At 52.2% G+C, this 18,225-nt stretch overlaps 4 protein-coding genes across 7 annotated transcripts; 1 reads left to right on the top strand and 3 right to left on the bottom strand.

Annotated features, from left to right (window-relative positions):
* Window positions 1-3,716: 3,716 nt before the first annotated feature.
* Window positions 3,717-5,759, bottom strand: PSMB6 (proteasome 20S subunit beta 6). Of its 3 annotated transcripts, none has more exons than XM_010958903.3 (6): window positions 5,599-5,759; window positions 5,111-5,178; window positions 4,633-4,764; window positions 4,388-4,517; window positions 4,038-4,182; window positions 3,717-3,954 (listed from the first exon to the last, which is right to left on the bottom strand). In XM_010958903.3, the coding sequence occupies exons 1-6, from the start codon at window positions 5,698-5,700 to the stop codon at window positions 3,890-3,892; spliced, it is 642 nt and encodes a 213-aa protein (XP_010957205.1). In that variant the 5' UTR covers window positions 5,701-5,759; the 3' UTR covers window positions 3,717-3,889. The 3 variants fall into 3 exon arrangements, with proteins under 3 accessions (XP_010957205.1, XP_010957204.1, XP_045375437.1); XM_010958902.2 differs by having other exon boundaries at window positions 3,717-3,934; XM_045519481.2 differs by having other exon boundaries at window positions 3,717-3,934; window positions 5,111-5,262; window positions 5,599-5,716.
* Window positions 5,760-6,139: 380 nt separating this feature from the next.
* GLTPD2 (glycolipid transfer protein domain containing 2) lies at window positions 6,140-8,589 on the bottom strand. Of its 2 annotated transcripts, none has more exons than XM_045519480.2 (4): window positions 8,166-8,589; window positions 7,993-8,057; window positions 7,570-7,670; window positions 6,140-7,471 (listed from the first exon to the last, which is right to left on the bottom strand). In XM_045519480.2, the coding sequence occupies exons 1-4, from the start codon at window positions 8,269-8,271 to the stop codon at window positions 6,955-6,957; spliced, it is 789 nt and encodes a 262-aa protein (XP_045375436.1). In that variant the 5' UTR covers window positions 8,272-8,589; the 3' UTR covers window positions 6,140-6,954. The 2 variants fall into 2 exon arrangements, with proteins under 2 accessions (XP_045375436.1, XP_010957202.1); XM_010958900.3 differs by having other exon boundaries at window positions 7,570-7,736; window positions 8,166-8,585.
* A 1,098-nt stretch (window positions 8,590-9,687) lies between these two features.
* LOC105082513 (vitelline membrane outer layer protein 1 homolog) lies at window positions 9,688-10,765 on the top strand. Its single transcript, XM_010972072.3, has 3 exons — window positions 9,688-9,936; window positions 10,029-10,144; window positions 10,401-10,765. The coding sequence occupies exons 1-3, from the start codon at window positions 9,748-9,750 to the stop codon at window positions 10,696-10,698; spliced, it is 603 nt and encodes a 200-aa protein (XP_010970374.1). The 5' UTR covers window positions 9,688-9,747; the 3' UTR covers window positions 10,699-10,765.
* Window positions 10,766-11,558: 793 nt separating this feature from the next.
* LOC105082514 (transmembrane 4 L6 family member 5) lies at window positions 11,559-17,472 on the bottom strand. Its single transcript, XM_074342386.1, has 5 exons — window positions 17,134-17,472; window positions 12,617-12,697; window positions 12,138-12,274; window positions 11,731-11,914; window positions 11,559-11,653 (listed from the first exon to the last, which is right to left on the bottom strand). Exons 1-5 carry the CDS (start codon window positions 17,305-17,307, stop codon window positions 11,639-11,641), a joined length of 591 nt encoding a protein of 196 aa, XP_074198487.1. The 5' UTR covers window positions 17,308-17,472; the 3' UTR covers window positions 11,559-11,638.
* Between the last annotated feature and the right edge of the window lie 753 nt (window positions 17,473-18,225).

Raw genomic sequence — 18,225 nt, 5'->3', positions numbered from 1 at the left:
TTAGTTGTGATGGTTACACACCTCTGTGATTACAGTAAAAACCACTGGAATTACAGACTTTAAAAGGGAGAATTTTATGGCATATGAATTATTTCTCAATAAAGTTATTATAAAAGCACAAACTGTTAACACATACCCCGTGGGTGAATTTCAAAACCATTTCAGCAAAATGAAGCTAGACACAGAAGGGTAGTACTATATGATTCCATTAACATAAAGTTCTGGAAACACAAAACCAATCTATAGTGATGGAAATCAGAGCAGTAGTTGCCTGTGGCAGGGAGTGGGGGAAAAAGGGACAGTGAAGGGAACACAGGGAACTTGGTGATGGAGATGCCCTATATATTGATTAGAATGGTGATTACATGGGTGTATGCGCTTGTCAAAACTCACAGAACTGTCCACTAAGATGTGTGCATTAAATTGAGTGTAAATTTTTACTTTGACAATGTTAATTTAAAAACCAGATTTCTGTCCAAGTCAGGCAGCATTGTCAGCAGTGCTCCCCAACCTTCTCAACTCACATCATGACCCCTTTAGGGAATGATAGTATAGCATCTGCACAGCTCTACTAGGGGGCATTTAGAGCCCTTGGTTAGCATACTCTGGACCTGAGGCTTCCAGCCTGGCCTCTGGCTGCCCTACACCTGGATGAGAGCATCAGTGTCTGCCAGGAACATTACTTGGGAAGCTCAGGGTGGTGATGAGTGAACTCTGGGGTCAGACTGATGTAGATAAGGGAAAGTTTCTGTTCTTCTGATTACTGCCTGTGTAACCTTGAGCCAGTCACTTAGTCTGTCAGTGACTGATTCCTCATCTGTGAAATCTTACTTCAAAAGATCATGGACATGATTAAATGAGATAACATGTAAAAGTCCCTAGAATCTACCTGGCACAGCATAATTGACCAATTACAACTATTTTTATACAAGAAGACAAGAGCTACTGGACCATTTAATAAGAACATAACACTATCCTGAGTAGTAAATTTTGTTCTAAAAAAGTAGGCTATTTAAAGAAATTTTACATCTTGGGCATTCTAAATACCAGTGAATCTCATTCTAAAATACAAATAAATCCCTAGCAGGGTCCAGCCTAGCACCAAGTTGTCTGGCATTGCTGCAATGACTTTTCCCTGCATCTGTCTGTCCCAGCACCTCTGTGTCTGTCTGTACCATGCTACCCCTCCCAGTCTCCTCCTGCTTCTCCATGGGGATCAGAGACAACCCCCAAAATTAAGGGGGCACAGAAGGGTAGGTGTTTGAGTGGGTTATCCCCCACCCCTTCCCTCCTCCCTCTTCTCCCCCTTCCATCTCCTGGCGCCTGTAATCACCAGGCGGTCTGAGGCTAAGTGGTAGTTTTGCCCACAGTGGAGGGGCTTGGAAACCACACCCCTCCTGGGGCCCTCCTGGCCATTCTCAGCATCCTGGTCTCCTCCATTGCTGAGATGGGTCTGAAGGGGGCATGGTGCTTCCCATGGTGTGGGTGCCGAAGACAGCGGAGGACTGAAAGAGGAGCAGGTATGGGGGAGACAGAGGAAAAGGGGGGCTTCCAGGCAGACAGACAACTTGCACTGGGGAGAAAGGTAAATGCTCAAGCCAGTGACGGGGAAAGGATAATCTGTCTCCCTGACTGGGAGGTGGACCTATTGCTTCGCCACAGGACTGGCTAAACACTTCGCAGGACCCAGGGCAAAAAGAAGTAGTACCTCCTAATTAAAAAATTATTAAGAATTTCAAGATGATGATAGAGCATTACACCAAGCATGGCCCCTTGTATAAGTGCCCAGCTAGCGGGCCAGGGAAGCCAGCCCTACTGTCAACATCCCCTCTTCCTCTGATGCTAACAACAGTCACCCACTAGACCTCCAGGAGTCTTCCCTGGCCTCTTTCTTCCTCCAATCTCCCTTTTAGGCCTGGATCCAGCTGCCCCTCCAGATCCAGATCCCAGCCCAGCTGTAGCCCCCAACGTGGCTGAGGGAGGGATTCCGTCCCTAGGGTCTGGCGCCTACTTCAGCAGGAAAGCCCGACTCTCCTTCCGCCACCAGCTGCATGACGTAGCATCGGCCAACGACTCCACCATTTGAAGGGGAAAACCAGGGGCTGAACTTCTGGGAGGCCTTGGCAATCTTCCTTCCCCTGACCTCTCAGTGATCCCAGTGTCTGGCTCCCCCAAGTCCCTCATGACCTTCCTATTAAATACACTAAGAGTTGCCAAGTGTTGTATGTGCGTGTGCCTTGGAGAATGGGGAGTAGACAGGGACCACAAGAGCAGGGCTGTGTTATGAGGCTGAGATGGGAGGTGTATGAGGTGGGAGTGGGGATGCAGGAGTGGTGACTAAGAGATAGCTGATCTCAGGCAGAGCCCAGGTAAGCCTAGCAGAAGCAGGTTTGCTGAAATCAAGCCTGAGTTGAGTGTGGCGAGAGCAGTTTGGAGAGGGTGGTGTATAGGCAGGACAGCAGATGGGGCTAGAGAGCATGATCATTCAACAAATATCAAGTGTCCACTCCCTGCCAGGCACTGAGAATTTATCAGTGACTTAAGCACAAAGAATTCTCTCTTCTCCCTGAATTTACTAGTAGGGGAAGTAGACAATAAATAATCCCAGTAATATGAGCTAGTGATAAGTACTGATATGAAGAAAATTAAACAGGTCATGTGAGAGCAGGATGGATTAAAATTCAAATGGTCAGGAAAGGCCTTTCCGTTGAGAGATGAAGAGTTCTCAGGATTTACTGCTAGACTGAATGTGGAGAACAAGGGAAAGAGAGGAATCAAAGATGCCTTGAGATAAGGAGGACCAGGAGAACAGGTTTTGCAGAAAATCAAAAGTTTTCCATTGGTTATTTTAAGTTTGAGGTATGCATGTTTGGAGTCTGAGATCCTTCTTCACTTAATCCAGGACCTCACTGGCTCCTTAGGAAGCCTCCCTTGAACCCTCCAAAATCTTCCAGGGCAGGATTATATTCTAGAACCAGGTTTTCAATTGTGGCTCCTACAGTTCCCTTATCCACCGACTGAGTAAAGTAGATTAGGGCCAGGCTGTGGGTCACTGTCAATGAGCACCACTGAGGTCCTTTAGGTCCCTGGCTGGAGTGGGGACAGCCTTGGAGAGGCCAGAGTCCACTCTCAGCCTCCCATCCAAGCGGCTGAAGGCTGACTTCCCACCACACTCCGGTGGGAATGGTGGCTTCTGGAGCTGACCCACAGCACTCCCACTGGCTGCCCTCTCCGACCCCACATCCGTCCCAAACTCCATTTGCAACAAGGTCCACCTTTCTCCCCAAAGCCAAAGCAGTCACACTGCTGCTCCTGCAAGATGAAATGACAGGTGGGTGTGGACCATGAGCCTGAGCTGGAGATATGGAGTCCATCTGGCCTTAGGGCCAGAAGCCTCCCATGATGACCGGCAGGAGGCAGGCGAGGGGAAGTGACTCCAGTTTCTGCCAGAATTCTGAGTTCTTGGGCTTGAACAGGGAGGGGGGCGGGTCACTCACTGGGAGCCCCCACATCAACCACACTGAGTTCACAAGGACCTGGATATGGTAGAGGAAAGTGTGGAAGAAGGTGGCCTGGAGAAAGAGGATTAAAAACCACCCTTGTAGTAAAGTCTCCTCTCTAGCTTCTTCAGAGCTCAGAGTAATGGTTTCTATAAACAGGAGGGGGCCGGACAAGTTTAGGCTTGAGGTCAAGAAGAGAACCCCAAAGCAAACAGATTCTCATTGACAAACTGTTTATTGAGTTTTGCATCAGTCCGGGGTATCTCTTATTGCATCCTGGGATCCCAGGGCTCAGGAAGGTGGTAAGGTGGCAATGGTGAATTTGGGAATCTGGTCTCCCAAAAGTACCTGCCGCTCTACCCCTGATTCCTCAATGGCTGCCAGGCGGATCACCCCTCCACTGGAGCCGTCCCGCTCCATGGCCAAAGCAAGAGCTGTGGAGAAAAGAAGAAAGTTGGGGGATGGGGTCAGATGCTGGGCTCAAGAGGCCAGGGTTCAGGGATTGATGCTCACAGACCCAGAAGCCCAAATTCTCACCATTGGCAGTGAATTGCAGACACTCTTCCTTGGTCATGCCTTCCCGGTAGGTAGCGTCAACATAACCATAAATATAGGAGCTCCCAGAGCCCCCAATGGCAAAGGACTGTCTTACCATCATACCCCCCATGGGTACTGAGTACACCTGCCAGACCAATGGGGGAGAAGAGCGTCACCATCTGTACCCTCTACGCAACACACATACATTACCCTGTCCACTGTGGGACTGGTCTGTGAAGAGTTAACGGTAAGAATAACTGATGTTGAGACTGAAAAGATGGCTGGCATGGGGAGAGAATTAAAGGCAAGGCTTCAGTGCTGTGATGGGGTGGGGTGGGGTGGTGTCTGACCTGCCCCCCTTCTTGGGGGTCCCAGCCTGCAATGATGATTCCTGCCATCAGGTCTTCCCGGTATCGGTAACACATCTCCTTAAAGAGGCTGGCTGCCGTGTGTACCAGTGGAGGCTCATTCAGCTCAATGCTAGAGGGTGAAGGGAGGCATAGGGAAGGCAGTGTCAGGACCTGGAAGACAGACCATTCAGCTCCTCACGTCCCAACTCCCTTCAGGTACTTGCTTCTCCCCCGCCCACAAATACCTGTGGAAACCAAGCTGATAAGTGACTGCATCAGCTACTGCCTGGGTATCAGCTGCTGAGCCAGAGCGGCAGCAGAAAATACGGTCATGAATAGGGGTGAGCTTGTCAGTCACTCGATTGGCGATGTAGGACCTGCAGGGTGGCAGAAGAGTGAGGAAAGGTCCCCACCTGTCTCCCACCTCCACCCTTGACTATCCACTCCCTCAGGGCTCAGGAATAGCAATTTCAGTTTTGGTTTTTTTTATTATTATTATTATTAGTTCTCATCTAAAAGGAAGCAGGCTGGAAAACAGACTTTTGCAAGAATTTCACCAAAGGGTAGACGAACTAGAAAGTAGTAGACGATAGAACAAATCCTTATCTCCAGAGAAAGGAGAAAATTCCCTTCTCATAGCGGTCTATGGAGGGTAAAGCTGGCCTGGCAGGCAGGGAAGTAACAGAAAGACAGGAAGATCTTTCACATCTGTCCTGAGCTCACCCAGTAGTTGTTCTGGAGTCGGCTCCTAGAACCACGCCCCCATCAAACTGCACCGCCATGATAGTGGTCTGGGAAAAAGGAGAAAGGGGGGAGTCTGGGCCGCTCCACATTCTCTAGCATACACAAGCCTCAATGATCCCTCTATCCAGTCCCTAGAGTACGAGAAAGCCGTGTGCCACCGACCCGTTATCAAATCTCTGGGGGCCTCATCACCTCGCAGAATACAAGAATTCTAATCCTCAAATTCCCAAAGGCCCACTCTGGCCTTAAACTTTCGTCCGGCAAGATTCTATAATTCCACACTTCACCCTTTTTTCTACCTCCCACCACACCACTCCAGCATCCTTAGTATCCCTCTCCCCCAGCCTCAGCACCTCATTAGACAGACCACCTCTTTACCCCAAACCCCAGTTCTCCTAACCCACTCTGGCCTTATCCTTCCATCGCATCAAGCCCTCACATCTCCTGAACCCCGAGTCCTTCCTTACGCCTGTGGAGACTTCCTGGTTTTCCCAGTCGGGGGCAATTGCCTCAGGCCCCCACGCTGGTGCTGGTCCCACTCCCCGAGCAGCTACTAACGTGGCCGCCATCTTCCTCCTCCGGTATAGCCACAAAGCAACTGTCGTAAAGCGCTCTGTCACTCTTCAGTCGTGCTCCGAGGCCTTATCGGGGCCAGGCTATACCACAGTTTACGGCAGAAGGGAAATGATGTGCAGGGAAGGTTCTTTTGCGACAGTGACGCTTGATGGCAGTGTGTCAGGCAAACAACAAACCAAACCAAATCAAAACAAAACAAGTAAGTTTGGAAAGACTGCTTTCTTATCGGTCCTCGGAGGAATTGCTGGGTCATGTAGTAACTTTTTATTTAATATTTTGAGGAACTGACAACTTTCTACAGCAGCTGCCCCATTTTGCATTCCCACCGGTCTTGAATAAGGAATCCAGCTTCTCCACTTTCTAATTGCTATTGTGCATTTTATATTTTAGTCATCTTAATGCGTGTGAAGTGGTATTTTGTGGTTTTTTGGGGGGGGGGCATTTTCCTAATGATTAATAATGTTGAACAAGTTTTCATGTGCTAAGTGATCGTTTGTATATCTTTTTTGGGAAAATATTTATTCAAGTTCTTTGCCCATTTTTAAATTGGCTTATCTTTTTATTGTTGAGTTGTAGGAGTCCCTCTTATATTCTGCATACTAGCCTTTTATTAGACATGCATTATTGAGCTGAGCGCCTGCTTGACATGAGGCAAGACGCAAAGGTTTTAGCCTTGGATAGCTTACATAAAGGGGGTCATTTATTCACAGAGATAGGAAACATAAGGAAAGGTGCAATTCTGGGAGGAGATGATTGGACACGTATTGGACGTGCTGCATTTGCGGTGTCTGTGGAGGTGTCCAGGAAAGAGTTAGCTTTATGGGGCCTGGAGTTCCTGGGAAAGGTCTGGGCTAGAGACTTGGCATATAGTTGGCGTAGGAATGGTTGAGATAGGCCAGGGGCGTGTGAATCTCTCGGCTGCCAGGAACAAGGATGACACATTTTTCCATATCCATTTTTTTCCTATTTCCCTTAAATGCCTGCCGTCATCACGCAAAACGTCCTAACTCGACGGCAACCAACGAATACTTTTTATTCCTCACAGCGCCTCCCTTTTCCCCAAGACTCCGGGAAGAGGGAGGGGCTAAAAAACCACACCTCCGCTGAGGCGGGCCTTCAAGGGCGGTGACGTCACAAAGGAGGCGGGTTATTAGGCCCCGCCCCGGCGCCTGGAGGCTTTGTCAAGGGTTCGACCGGGAGCTGCTCCCACCCCGCCCCAGGGCGCTTTTTCCAATGGCCTGCAGGCATCAGGCCAGCTCGAGCAGGCCTCGCTCGGCCAGCAAAGTCTGAGTACGGTTGTAGACATCCTCCAGTGTGCCCGCAGCCCGGGCAAGCGCGGCCCGCGCCTCCGCTTCTCTGGCTCCCGGACATGCCAGCTCGAGCAAGCGGCTGCGACCCGGGAAGGCGAGGAATGCGAGGTGGGCGGCCTGACGGACGAGCCAGGGGTGGTGCGGGGCCAGGGCCGTGCCATAGGCGTCGCTGCACTGCGCGCCGGCGTCTGGGCCTCCAAGAGTCCCGGTTGCCACACGATGGAGGCAGAGCTGCGACCAGCGTAGCGCACGGTGCAGCAAGAGCATCGTTAATGAGCCCGGGCACCTGGCCGAGTCTCGAGAGGCGATCCCCGGCTGCTCCCACGCCACCATGGTCGCCAGCGACGTGTAGTGCGCGGCCTCTGGGCCATGCACCAGAGCCTCGAGGGCAGTCACTTTGGCGAAGGCCTCACTGGTGGCGAAGGCGTAGATGGAGCCGAGGGGAATTAGGAACCTGTGTGTGTGAGATGGTGGGAAGGGTGGGAAGGTTTGAGAAAGAGCGACGGAGCCACAAAGAGGCGGGGACTGGATTGGGGGAGGGAGACCACTCACCTGACTAGCTCCCTCCATCCTGCCAGATACTGCGACAACTCCACATCCCCTTCGGGGTTCATACTGGCGTGGAACGGCCTCACCATGCGGCCCAGCATCCCCTGGGGGCCCAGACACTGAGACTCTTCCCTTTCCAGGCCCTCCAGGGGTCCCGGCTGTTTCCGGACCTGGGGGTTAGATATGAGGGCAAGGGGGGAGCCGAATCCCTAGCCCGCTGGGCCTCTTTGGCCAAGCAGCCCAGTCGGACTGAAGAAATTGTTCCTAGGGTCTAGCTGGTGTCCCTCCTGCCGAACTCTCAGCAGGAGGCGGGAGAGTGGAGAGGAGGAGGAGGAGGAGGATCGGCCCTTCACCAGCTCCTCTGCCTAGCCTACTTGCCCCTGCTCCCACCTGGAGCTCCCAGTCCCAGTCCTGCCTGGAGCGTACCTGTAAAGGCGGCGGTCCCTCGGCAATGCAGGTCTGCGTCCCCGATCCACAGCCTGAGAGGGCGCCTGGGGAGAGACGAGACAAAGAATTGAGGGCTCTAGGAGGAGTCTTCGGTCCCCAGAGCCCGGATTCCTGGGTTCCTCCCGGAGCAGGTGAGGGAAGGGACCACTCACGAAGGCTCCGAGTCCAGAGATAAAGAAGCAGAAGCGCGAAGATAGCGAGAGGAATTGCATGACGCAAGCAGAGCCTCGGGACCTGCGGAGGGAGTGCGACCCCCATGACTGCTGAGGGGACCACCGCCCCCTCACCGGCCCCTAGCCAGTGCTTGTCCCTCTGCCTTTAGGAGGGGAGAGAAGCCCTGAGGGTGCAAAGGGTTAATAATTAACCTAGGAAGTCCCCTTCCCCTGTGCCCTTTGCCCCAGAGGGCAGCATCTGAGGGGTGAGGGACTGGATGAAGAGGATTTGGGAGATTCTGTAGCAATGACACGTCTTTACATTTCCCTTCCCGGTATGGCGAGGTTGTAGTAAGAGGCAGCCTGAGGACTGGGGAGAGACGCTGAGGTCAGAACCAGCTCCCCCTCTGAGCAGTGCTGGGGGCCTCAAGTTAACTCTGGGCTTGAGTTCCCTCCACTGTACACTGAGGATACTAATAGGTACGTTTGCAGTCATCATACAATGATATTGCATGTGCAACACAGTCAGTGGAAATGAATACCACAATTGCTCCATAAATCTTAACCTATTAAGTTCAAGCACGGGGCACCTGGATCCAGGGAACACTCATTTCTAAATTCCCTATCCTATCCCAGAATGTGAGCTCTGATGAAGACAAGGGACTTTTCTTTTTACAGGACTCTTCTATTTACAACACTTAGAATATTGACTGAGCCAAAACACATTATTGCTAAATAAATATATATTGAATAAACTAACGGATGTGTATGGTGGCAGGCAAATCAGGGGTGGAACGCCCCATGACAAATTTGAGCCCGTTTTTTTTATCTCCCCAAATTAGGAGTCCACCTGGTGGTCATGGGGGGAAAAACATTCAGGGAAAGGATACAGGAAGCAATGAAAGAAACAGCATCTCCTGTTCTCAGTCCCCTGTCCATAAACTTTTTAGAATCATTCCAGTCTCTGTGTATATTTTCTTTTGAGGGGGAAAGGTGTCCCAGATTCTGAATGAGTCGCGGCCCCAGTCGCTCACCACATGCTTCCCAGCTCCCACAGTTCATGGATTCTTGTCCTGTCTCTCACTCTGATGCTCCCTCACATCTTGGAGGTCCCTAGGGTTGCTCCTAACCCATTGTGTCCGGTGGGATTTGGGAGCCATCACTTCCATCCCTAGCCTTGGGTTCCCTGCTTCCCAATGTTTGGATGTTTCCCAGCTTGCTGACTGTGACCTTGGGCAAATCGCTTGCCACTACAGCTCCAGTTCCCTCATCTGCAGCGTAGGAAGGGTAATTCCCACCCCCGAAAATTGTTGAGGGTTAAACAAAACATGCCTGCAAGACACCACGATTCGTGCCCTATAGCTAGTAAGTGTTCTGTTAAGTTGTGGTTACTTCCAGTCGTCGGTTCTCACAGCCCCTCCTCCTCTGGCGCTGGGAGCCTCCGTCTCCCTGAGGTGAGAACAAGTCTGTAGGCTTCCGGAGCGGATTAGTTTTGGGCGTCACTTAATCCGGGTGGCCCTTCCGTAATCAGAGTCCCTTGCACACACCTGCACAAGAGGCCGGGGCTCACAGAGGCTGCGGGATGGAGCTGGGTGCGGGAGCCAAGCTGCTGCTGCTGCTGCTGTGGGCGACATGCCGCAGACATGCTAGCGCAGATGGTCTGGGCGGCTACACGTCGGTCATCAGGGTGACCAACGGGGGCCCCTGGGGCGACTGGGCCTGGCCCGAGATGTGTCCTGAGGGATTCTTCGCCAGAGGCTTCTCACTCAAGGTAGGGGCTCGGGCCTAGGTCTCGGAGGAGACCTCAGAGCCGAGGATGTGGTCTTCTGACTCGTCCTCACTCCTCTTCTTGCCGACGCCCAGGTGGAGCCCCCACAAGGCGCTCTTGGAGACGACACCGCTCTGAACGGGATCCGGCTGCACTGCGTGGGGCGGAATGCGGCGCTCGACACTCACGTGGTGGAATCGGAGTCTGGAAGGTGGGGGGCCGGGGCCGAGGATCCTCTAGGGTGGGGGTACGCCCCTTACCCTCCGCCACACACCCCCTCCTGGCAGGCAGGTTCCCCCAGAGCTGTGGGGCAGTTCAGACCTGGGAAGCGGGTGGAAGACCTCCCCTCCGCACCCCGGGGGAGGTCAGGTGACTGGAGCACCTGGTGGGAAGCCCCGAGGTCTGGGTCCAGCTGGAGGTGGGCAGGGGGCGCCCGCGGAGCCCGCTCGTCTTTGCTCCCCTCGCAGGTGGGGCGCGTGGAGGGAGCCCCTGTGGTGTCCCGGCGGCGGCTTCCTCGTGGCTTTCTCGCTCCGCGTGGAGGTCCCTGTGACCCCCGGGGACAACACGGCTGCGAACAACGTGCGCTTCCGCTGCTCCGACGGCACGGAGCTGCAGGGGCCCGGCCTGACCTGGGGCAAATTTGGAGGCTGGAGTGAGCCGTGCCCTAAAGGCTTGTGCGGCTTGCAGACCAAGATCCAGCGGCCCGAAGGCCTCCTTGATGACACCGCCCTAAACGACGCGCGCTTTTTCTGCTGCCGCAGTTGATACCATTGCCCCCCTCTCCCTCCCAAGCCTAGTCTTACCTCTGGTATTAAAGCTTCTCTGTCTTGGCTTTGGTCTGGCTTGTGCTAGGGGTGGGAAACTGCGTCTCTCCGTCTTCCTAACCTAGCACTGGGCCAGGCCCACATTCGGGTTTGGTCTCAGGAGTCCGTAGCAGCCTCCTGAAAGTTACCAACCCATAGTTCAGAAAATACACACTTAAGCACAATTTTGTGTACAAGTTCAAGAAGTCTCTGCAGACATGTCGTCTCCAATAAGAGTCCAGGCTCTTTCCTTTCTGAACCACCAGTGACCTTACATTAAGAAACTTCTACCAAATTAGGAAGTGACAATACTATAAAGTCGTAAGTCTTCATTTTCTAGAGCATAAGAGGCTAACATGTCTTTCCCATAGTTTTCCTTTTGCCCCCTACACAACTCAGTAGCTTTTCTATATACTGAGTCCCATTTAGGGCCTTTGTCCTTGCTGTTCTCTCTTCCTGACCCGGCTGTCCAGATAGCTAGCCCATCCACCAGAGTTCAGCTTCAATTTCACATTCTCGGACTTTATCTTATTTTAAAAAAGTGCACTCATCATTTAAAAAGTGCTTATCACCAACTGAAATACTCTATTGCTTCTTTTAAAAATTGCCCATCTTCCACACCTGGAATGTTAAATTCTTTTAAGAGCTCAGAACTTGCTTGTCTTGTTTACACTGTATTTCCAGCGCACCAATAGCGCAGTAACTATTTATTAAGAAAATAACAAGCGGGGTGTAAGGGCCCCAAACAAGAGAGCTCCAAGCCCCGATGTATCTGGAGGCCTTCCAGCATTCCTTGTATAGAGCACAGTCTGAGACCGGGAGGAGGGCTCTAAATAGTTTATTCCAGGGACGGGGGAGGGCCAGGCGGGCGTCCAGGAGCGACGGACCAGGTCGGTGGAGCCTCAGTGGGGGGCGCCCTGCGGAAAACAGAAAGTGAGGACGCAGCTAGGGAGCAAACAGGTTTCCTAGACAGCTCCATCCCACGCCGTCCCACCTCTTTCTTCCTGCAATCGCCACAGAAGACACCAATGGTCGCGTTCACCAGCTGCAGCCCACACAGCAAGATCTCCAGGCACGAGGCGGCCACCAGCAGCGAGAAGAGAGTCACGTTCCAGTAGACAATACCAGGCGGCTGCACGCACAAGCTCCACTGCGTGCGGTTGTACAGATAAGAGCCCCTGCGGGCGGGGCGGGGCCCCGTGAGAGGAGGTCAGGCGGAGTGCCCCCGCCCCCCGCCCCGCGCACGCGCTGAGGCAGATATGGAAAGGGCTGTTTTGGCCCACGTGGAGGAAGCTCTCTCGAAGCCGAGTCCTGCCTAGGTTTCCAGGCCCACGTGGGAAAGGCAAGTAGGCAGAGGTAGAGAATGGGAGGGACGGGGCTCGAATACAGGCCAAGCCTTACAAGGTCTCTTTGAAGTGGTAATCCCAGGTGTCATTCATTAAGCATTTGGGTCCAATTCGGAGCGCAGTTCCTGATACCGAGAGGCAGTAGATGCCACCAAGCAACCCGAACGCGGAGCAAAAGATCGAGCGCAGCATCTGGATGCAGAATACGAGGAGGAGTGAGTAGCCCCCTCTCCACTCGTGTCTAGACCGCACCTGGCTCCGTCCCTCTTATAACCGCGCTCGTCTCCAGTCACGATAAAAATACATTTCTCGTCAAACCCCGGGGCTTGGAGTTGTGCTCACCCTAGGAGCCAGCGGCCGCGGAGGTTCATGGGGATTGTAGTCCCCTCTGGGCAGGCCCGCTGAAGCCTAAGATTTGCAGGTGCGAGGGAGGAGTGAGGTAGAGCCTAGGAGTCTGCAGAGGAACTCGGGAAGCTAGGAATTCTGTAGACGGGCCGTGGCTTTACGTATAGATAGTCTGAACCTGGATCTTACCCTGCAGCGATTTCCACAGCAGCCTGCACCACAACAGCCTTTGCCCCCTGCGCGGACGGCAGCAATTCCCGGACACAGTATCTATGAGAGAAGAGTCAATGTGATAGCGAGCCCCCCACGTCCCCAACTTGTATCCGTTCTTACCGCCTCCAGGAAGCTGCCTGTGATGGCCTCAGCCCTTTGGACTGCAGGAAGGCCGTATCTCTGGGGCACTGTCGAGCTCTGCTTTAATTTTTCTTTATTTCTGTGCCTATTTATATCTGTCCAGATTGTAGCCTCTAGGAGGGTAGGGCCCAATATCATTATAGCCCCTATAAACGTTCAGTAGGTGCCAACGGAACGGGAGTCAGGAGGCCTGAGTTTAATGCCAACCTTGTGCTCACTGCATACTCCATGAATTGATTCACCTCTGGGGGCCTCAGTTTTGTCCTCTGTAAAATGGGTCTGCAAGACCTACCTCCCAGGGCTGTTCTCAAGATCTTAACGGAATAACAGGTTGACGATGTCAAGATGGGCTAAGGGTAAATGCTCAGTAACTATAAAGTCCCTCAACAGCAGGTAGGAATAGTGGTGTTGGAGTGTCTGGTGAGTTGGGGTTATGGGGGAGGGTGGAGGAGCATGATAGTGAAGACTGCTGGGAAGTGTAGGAATCCCCAAGGTACAGCCCTGATCCTCTTTGTCTTTCTTTCTCCTATAGCCCCGCCCCTCTTAGGACATCAGCTGTTCCCTGTAACAGAAGTTCCCTCATAAGTCGATGCCTCCAAATTCAAACCTGCCTGAAAGACATTCCTTTCCTTCAGTGGGTCTTGAATCTGTCAGTCCTTTCTTCTTCCCCACCGTCAATCCCTAATCGCCTCCCATGAGAATGATGTGCTCAACCTCCATACTAGGTTCCTGTAGCTCTTGCCCTGTGCTCCCCCGCCACTCCATCCTACATTACTACCATCAGATTAAACTTAGTTTTCAACTGATCTTTCCCAGATCCAATCCCTTAGGGTCTCCTCAAAGAGGAACCCATCAAGACTGAATTTGAGGCAGGAATTCAAGGCTCCTGACTACGGCTCCAGCCTTATCTTTGTTATCCCAGGGCAAGTTCTCTGAAATTCCACAGCTGTTTGGATCTTTGCTTCCTTGGGTGCCTTGTCTGAGTCTGAGCTGAGTGAGTTTAATTCCATAATAGCGTCCACAGCAGCATTACAGAAACACCTGCAGAACTGAATGAATTTTCCACCAGATGCTCCATGCTCTCACATGTCTGACGGCAGATCTAGGGTCAGTGCTGGCCTCCTTGCTGAGCCTCTCTGGCACTTACTCGGAAGTTCCTGGATCCAGAAATCCCTGGTATTTGGATTTACCTTTGGGATTCACCAATTTTGAATGACCTCCTCATTGGAGATGTTTACTTCTCTAGTCAAAGGGTTTGTCTCCTCTTGTTTACATTTCTGTCTCGCTTTCTGTGATCTCCTCTGATCGAAAAGAGAAGGATCATTGAAAACGCAAGAGGAAATGTGAAGGAAAAGCCGGGCTGGGCTAATAAGCTAACTCACAAATCCAAGTGCAACAAGTGTCGGATTACTGATCTAAGTTCTGCTGGGCGAACTCCTAAATCTAAGTTATTGGTGGCGGTTTGCTGCTTCCCTGTTCATGTTGTTTGTTTTTTTTTTTTTTTTGCTAGCCAGCTGGATTCTCAAAGAGACATATCTGGCCTTGAAATGTTGGTTTGCTTCCTCCCTGCCTCTACTTTTGTGATAATGATGCTGCTAAAGCTGTTCCACGCCTATTGGCCGAATACCCCAAGCTTGTAATTAATCCTATAAAACCTCACGCACACATCTTGGAGGTGCTGAGAGCTTCTGAGTACAAGCCCCTCTAAGCCTGCCGGCATAATAAGTCTGAGTACTCCAACTCTGAGTGGTGCTTGTTTCTTGCTGGCCTGTCATTTCCGTAACAGAAACACTGAGTTTATAGCTCAAATCTGTTTACTTTTCTCCATCTCCATGGCTGTTGGCCTAGTCCAAAGCCACTAACATCTCCCCTGGGCAACTGCAGTGACCTCATTCTGGGTCCACTGCTGACCTCCTGCTGTCCATTCTCCACCCAGTAGCCAGAGAGATCTTCTTAAGTCCAATAGAAAAGGGACTAACTAGAACTCAGACTTGGCTGATGGGAATGCAATTAATATAAGCACTTCAGACAACTGTTTGGCGATGTCTCTGAGCGCTGAACATTTGCATACCTTCAGAATCAACAGTTTTCCTCCTAGGTATATATTCAACAGAAATGCAATTGTGCATTCACCTAGAGACATTTACAGGAATGTTTCGAGAGCATTATTTGTAATAAACCCACACTGGGATCTCTCCAAGTGTCCCTCAACAGTAGAATGTTAAAGTAAATTGTGATCTATTCACACAATGGAACGCATAAGAAATCATAAACCACGACTATATGTAATAATGTGGATGAATCTTACAAACATAATATTGAGCTCAAGAAGCCAGACCCAGAAGTGTCCATGCTGCACGCTTCCGTTTATATAAAGTGCTTTACAGGTGAAACTAATCAACGATGTAGACGTCAGGATAGTGAAGTCGTTGTTGGTGGGGCGTTCAGGCCTGGTGGGAGGCATGTCTGGGATTCTGGTAATGACCCCTGTCTTGATCTGAGTGCCAAGTACATGGGTGTGTTCCCTTTGTAAAAATTGGCTGAGCAGTACATGAAGGAGCTAGGCATTTGTCTGTATGACGTAAATAAAAAGTTCCCCCCACAGTTTAAGAAGTTCAAAAAAAAAAAAAAGGTAAAAAGTCCATCAGTAGTTTTCTGGGTACTTATAATAAAATTCCAGTTCCTCACTGTGCCTTTCAGGGGTGCTGTGGCCTCTGCCCACCTGAGATCTCGTCTCATTAGACCTCAGCTGCCCTGGCCGCCTGTCTGGTTGTCGCTGCGAGAGCCTGTTTCTGCCTCAGGCTTTTGCACCAGTCCCCCTGTCTGCTACGCCGAGTCCTGCTTTTTGTCATTTGGATCTCAGTTCAGACATCATGTCATCTAGGCCTTTCTTGAAAATGCTATAAAAAGTGGCCCCCACCTTGCCCTCAAAGTTCTTTATGAGCACATCCTGCTTTGTCTTCTAGATGGGCCCTTGCTCGTGTCTTTGCACAGTGTTAACAGAGCGCAGGTTAAGGCACTAGCCTAGGCGCGCAGCAGCCAACACAACAAGCAGGGCTTACGGTCTCGCTTCCTGCTGTGTGTTTCCCTAGTGGGCTCACCGGCTTCAGGGAGAGCGGGGACCTCGCCTGTGTCCCTGTGGGGTAGCACAGACCATGTGACTACATTTGACACAGCATTCTCAAGGGTGGCAGCAAGAGGGTTGCTGGGAGTGAGCAAGTGGAGAGGGCATTGTTGGGAATCTCCCCAGAGGCAGGCTGATAAGATTGTGGCGCTTTAGACTGAGGCTGGAGAAGGGGTGTGATGTGACGGAGCGTGAGTGTGTCAGCCTGGGAGGAGTGTGACGTCTCATAGACAGTTGAAGTCAGAGCCATGGAGTGGAGTCCAACGGCCATAACGCCGTGCGGGAGGGGGAGTGGGAGAGAAGACCCGGACAGACGGACGGACGGACGGACGGGTGAGAGGGGACTGCTGAGTGACGGAGAAGAGGTCTCCCCATTTAGCTAAGGAAGGTGTGGCCAGCAAAAGAGACGCAGGTGAGGCATCCCCCGGAGAAGTTCATCAGCCAACCATCCTGAGGAGTAGGGAACTGTACTGGGTTGATTTTTTGTCTTCATGCCATGAAGATATTAAATTCTCTGGACCTTCCCAAAAGTTCCCCTAAATGGGGAGGGGGTGGCGAATGGGGGTTAGGAAGTCCAGGAAATCTGGGTGTCCCCGTCCCCCACTCCTGCTGACAGATTCTAGTCTCCAGGAAGCCGCCAGGACCCACCCTTCTCCACCATCTGGACCCAGGTTCTGAGTTTATCCATGGCGCCCAGTGCAGAGTGGGCATCGGGAACGTGTGCTGAGAACGAATGGACATGGGGGCGGGGGAGGTGACACCAAGCTGATCTGTGACATCGCTCCCTGGCTCCAGATACTGTCATGCACCTGCCCTCCGCCGCCAAGCCCATCATTATCTTGCCCCGACAACCTCCCACACAATCAGCTGCTCCTTCTGCCTCAACGCTGGTAGCCAGTGTTCCCAGCATCTGCCAGGCAGTGGGGATGGGGGACGGGGCTTGGGGTGGGGTGGGTGCAGGTAGGACATACTCCGTACCCTGGAGGTAACTGTTTAGAGCAGCGAGGCTCCTTCCCCTCAGACATTCAGCTCAGGACCCCGGGGCTCCTCCAGAACCTCCCTTACAGAGCGCTCAGTGTTTGGGGGCAGACTGGACAGGCTCCAGGTCCCCAGCAAGCCACTGCCATCTGGCAGCTATCCTTTTCCCTCTCTCCCTCTCCCTCCTGTTCAGAACCCTGGAGAACGGCACCCAGGCCCCTGGCCTGTGCTCTCAGGCCGGCCCTCTCACCATCAGGCCCCCGCCGATGAAGCCGGCCATGAGCCAGACTTGCAAGCTGATGTGATCCTTGGTCCAGGTGGTCCTCCCGTTGGGCACCAGCAGGAGAGCGTTGGCCGTGATGCAGATCAGGGAGAGGGAGACGAGGGAGAGCCCCACAAAGCGGGCACACTTCCCCGTGCACATGGCGGAGCGTCTGGTCAGGACAGGCCGTGAGTGAAAGTGAGCCCGAGCTCCCCGGGACCCAGAGGAAAACAAGCCTCGAGCAAAGGTCGGGGAGGAGGTGCGCGCAGCTGGCAGGAGCTGATGATAAGGGACAGAGGCACCAGACAACCCGGGGCTGCTGCAAAGACACAGGCAAAGGGGAGGAGGTGGGGGAGCGAGACACCCAGAGGAAGTTGCCTGGTGTTAGTGTGTTCTTCCTCTTTTTCTGCACACACGCCTCTCCACAGGCCCTCTGTCTGCTCCTTACCTGCTCTGAGACTTAGCCAAGTCTCTCAGACTCCGTTGCCTCATCTGATGCCCCTTGGCTCTCGGTTGGTGGTGAGGATTAAACGGGACATGGAGAGAAGCATTTTGTAAACAAGGATGCCCTAAGCAGATGTACTGTGGCCTCATCATCTCTGTTAGTCCCATAGGGAAGGTTCCTCCTGGAAAATGACTAAAAAAATAGTGGTGGACTTTTGTCGTCCTTCCGTTTCTCCTTGGTCTTATTGCACCCTCCTCCTTTTGAGGCCACCCTCTGTCTCTCAGGCAGGCTCTCGACTGAGGTCTGATTGATTAAAGCATCCATCTCCCTGGCTTCCATATTTGATTCAGTGATGGCCACGTGATCCAAGCCAATCCCGTGAGAACCAATTTCTGGTTTTTGTTGTTGGCAATGTGAGGTTGAAGTCCTGTGTTTTGTCGTGGTGCTGCCGTTGCTGGTGGCATAGTGTTGCCTGCCTGCTGGAGAGTGAAGTCCATCCAGAGGAAAGAACGATCGAAACTTGGGAGAGGGACTAAGTCTTGATGACGTCATCGAACTTGTAGATCCAGCTGTGCCTGAAGCCTGATTGTTCCTTGGAAAGTTTTGATGATGGGACTCACTTTGTGTTTCCGTCA

Source organism: Camelus bactrianus, chromosome 16 (genome assembly GCF_048773025.1).
Source record: "Camelus bactrianus isolate YW-2024 breed Bactrian camel chromosome 16, ASM4877302v1, whole genome shotgun sequence".
NCBI lineage: Eukaryota > Metazoa > Chordata > Mammalia > Artiodactyla > Camelidae > Camelus > Camelus bactrianus.
This window is presented reverse-complemented; position numbering and strand designations above follow the sequence as displayed.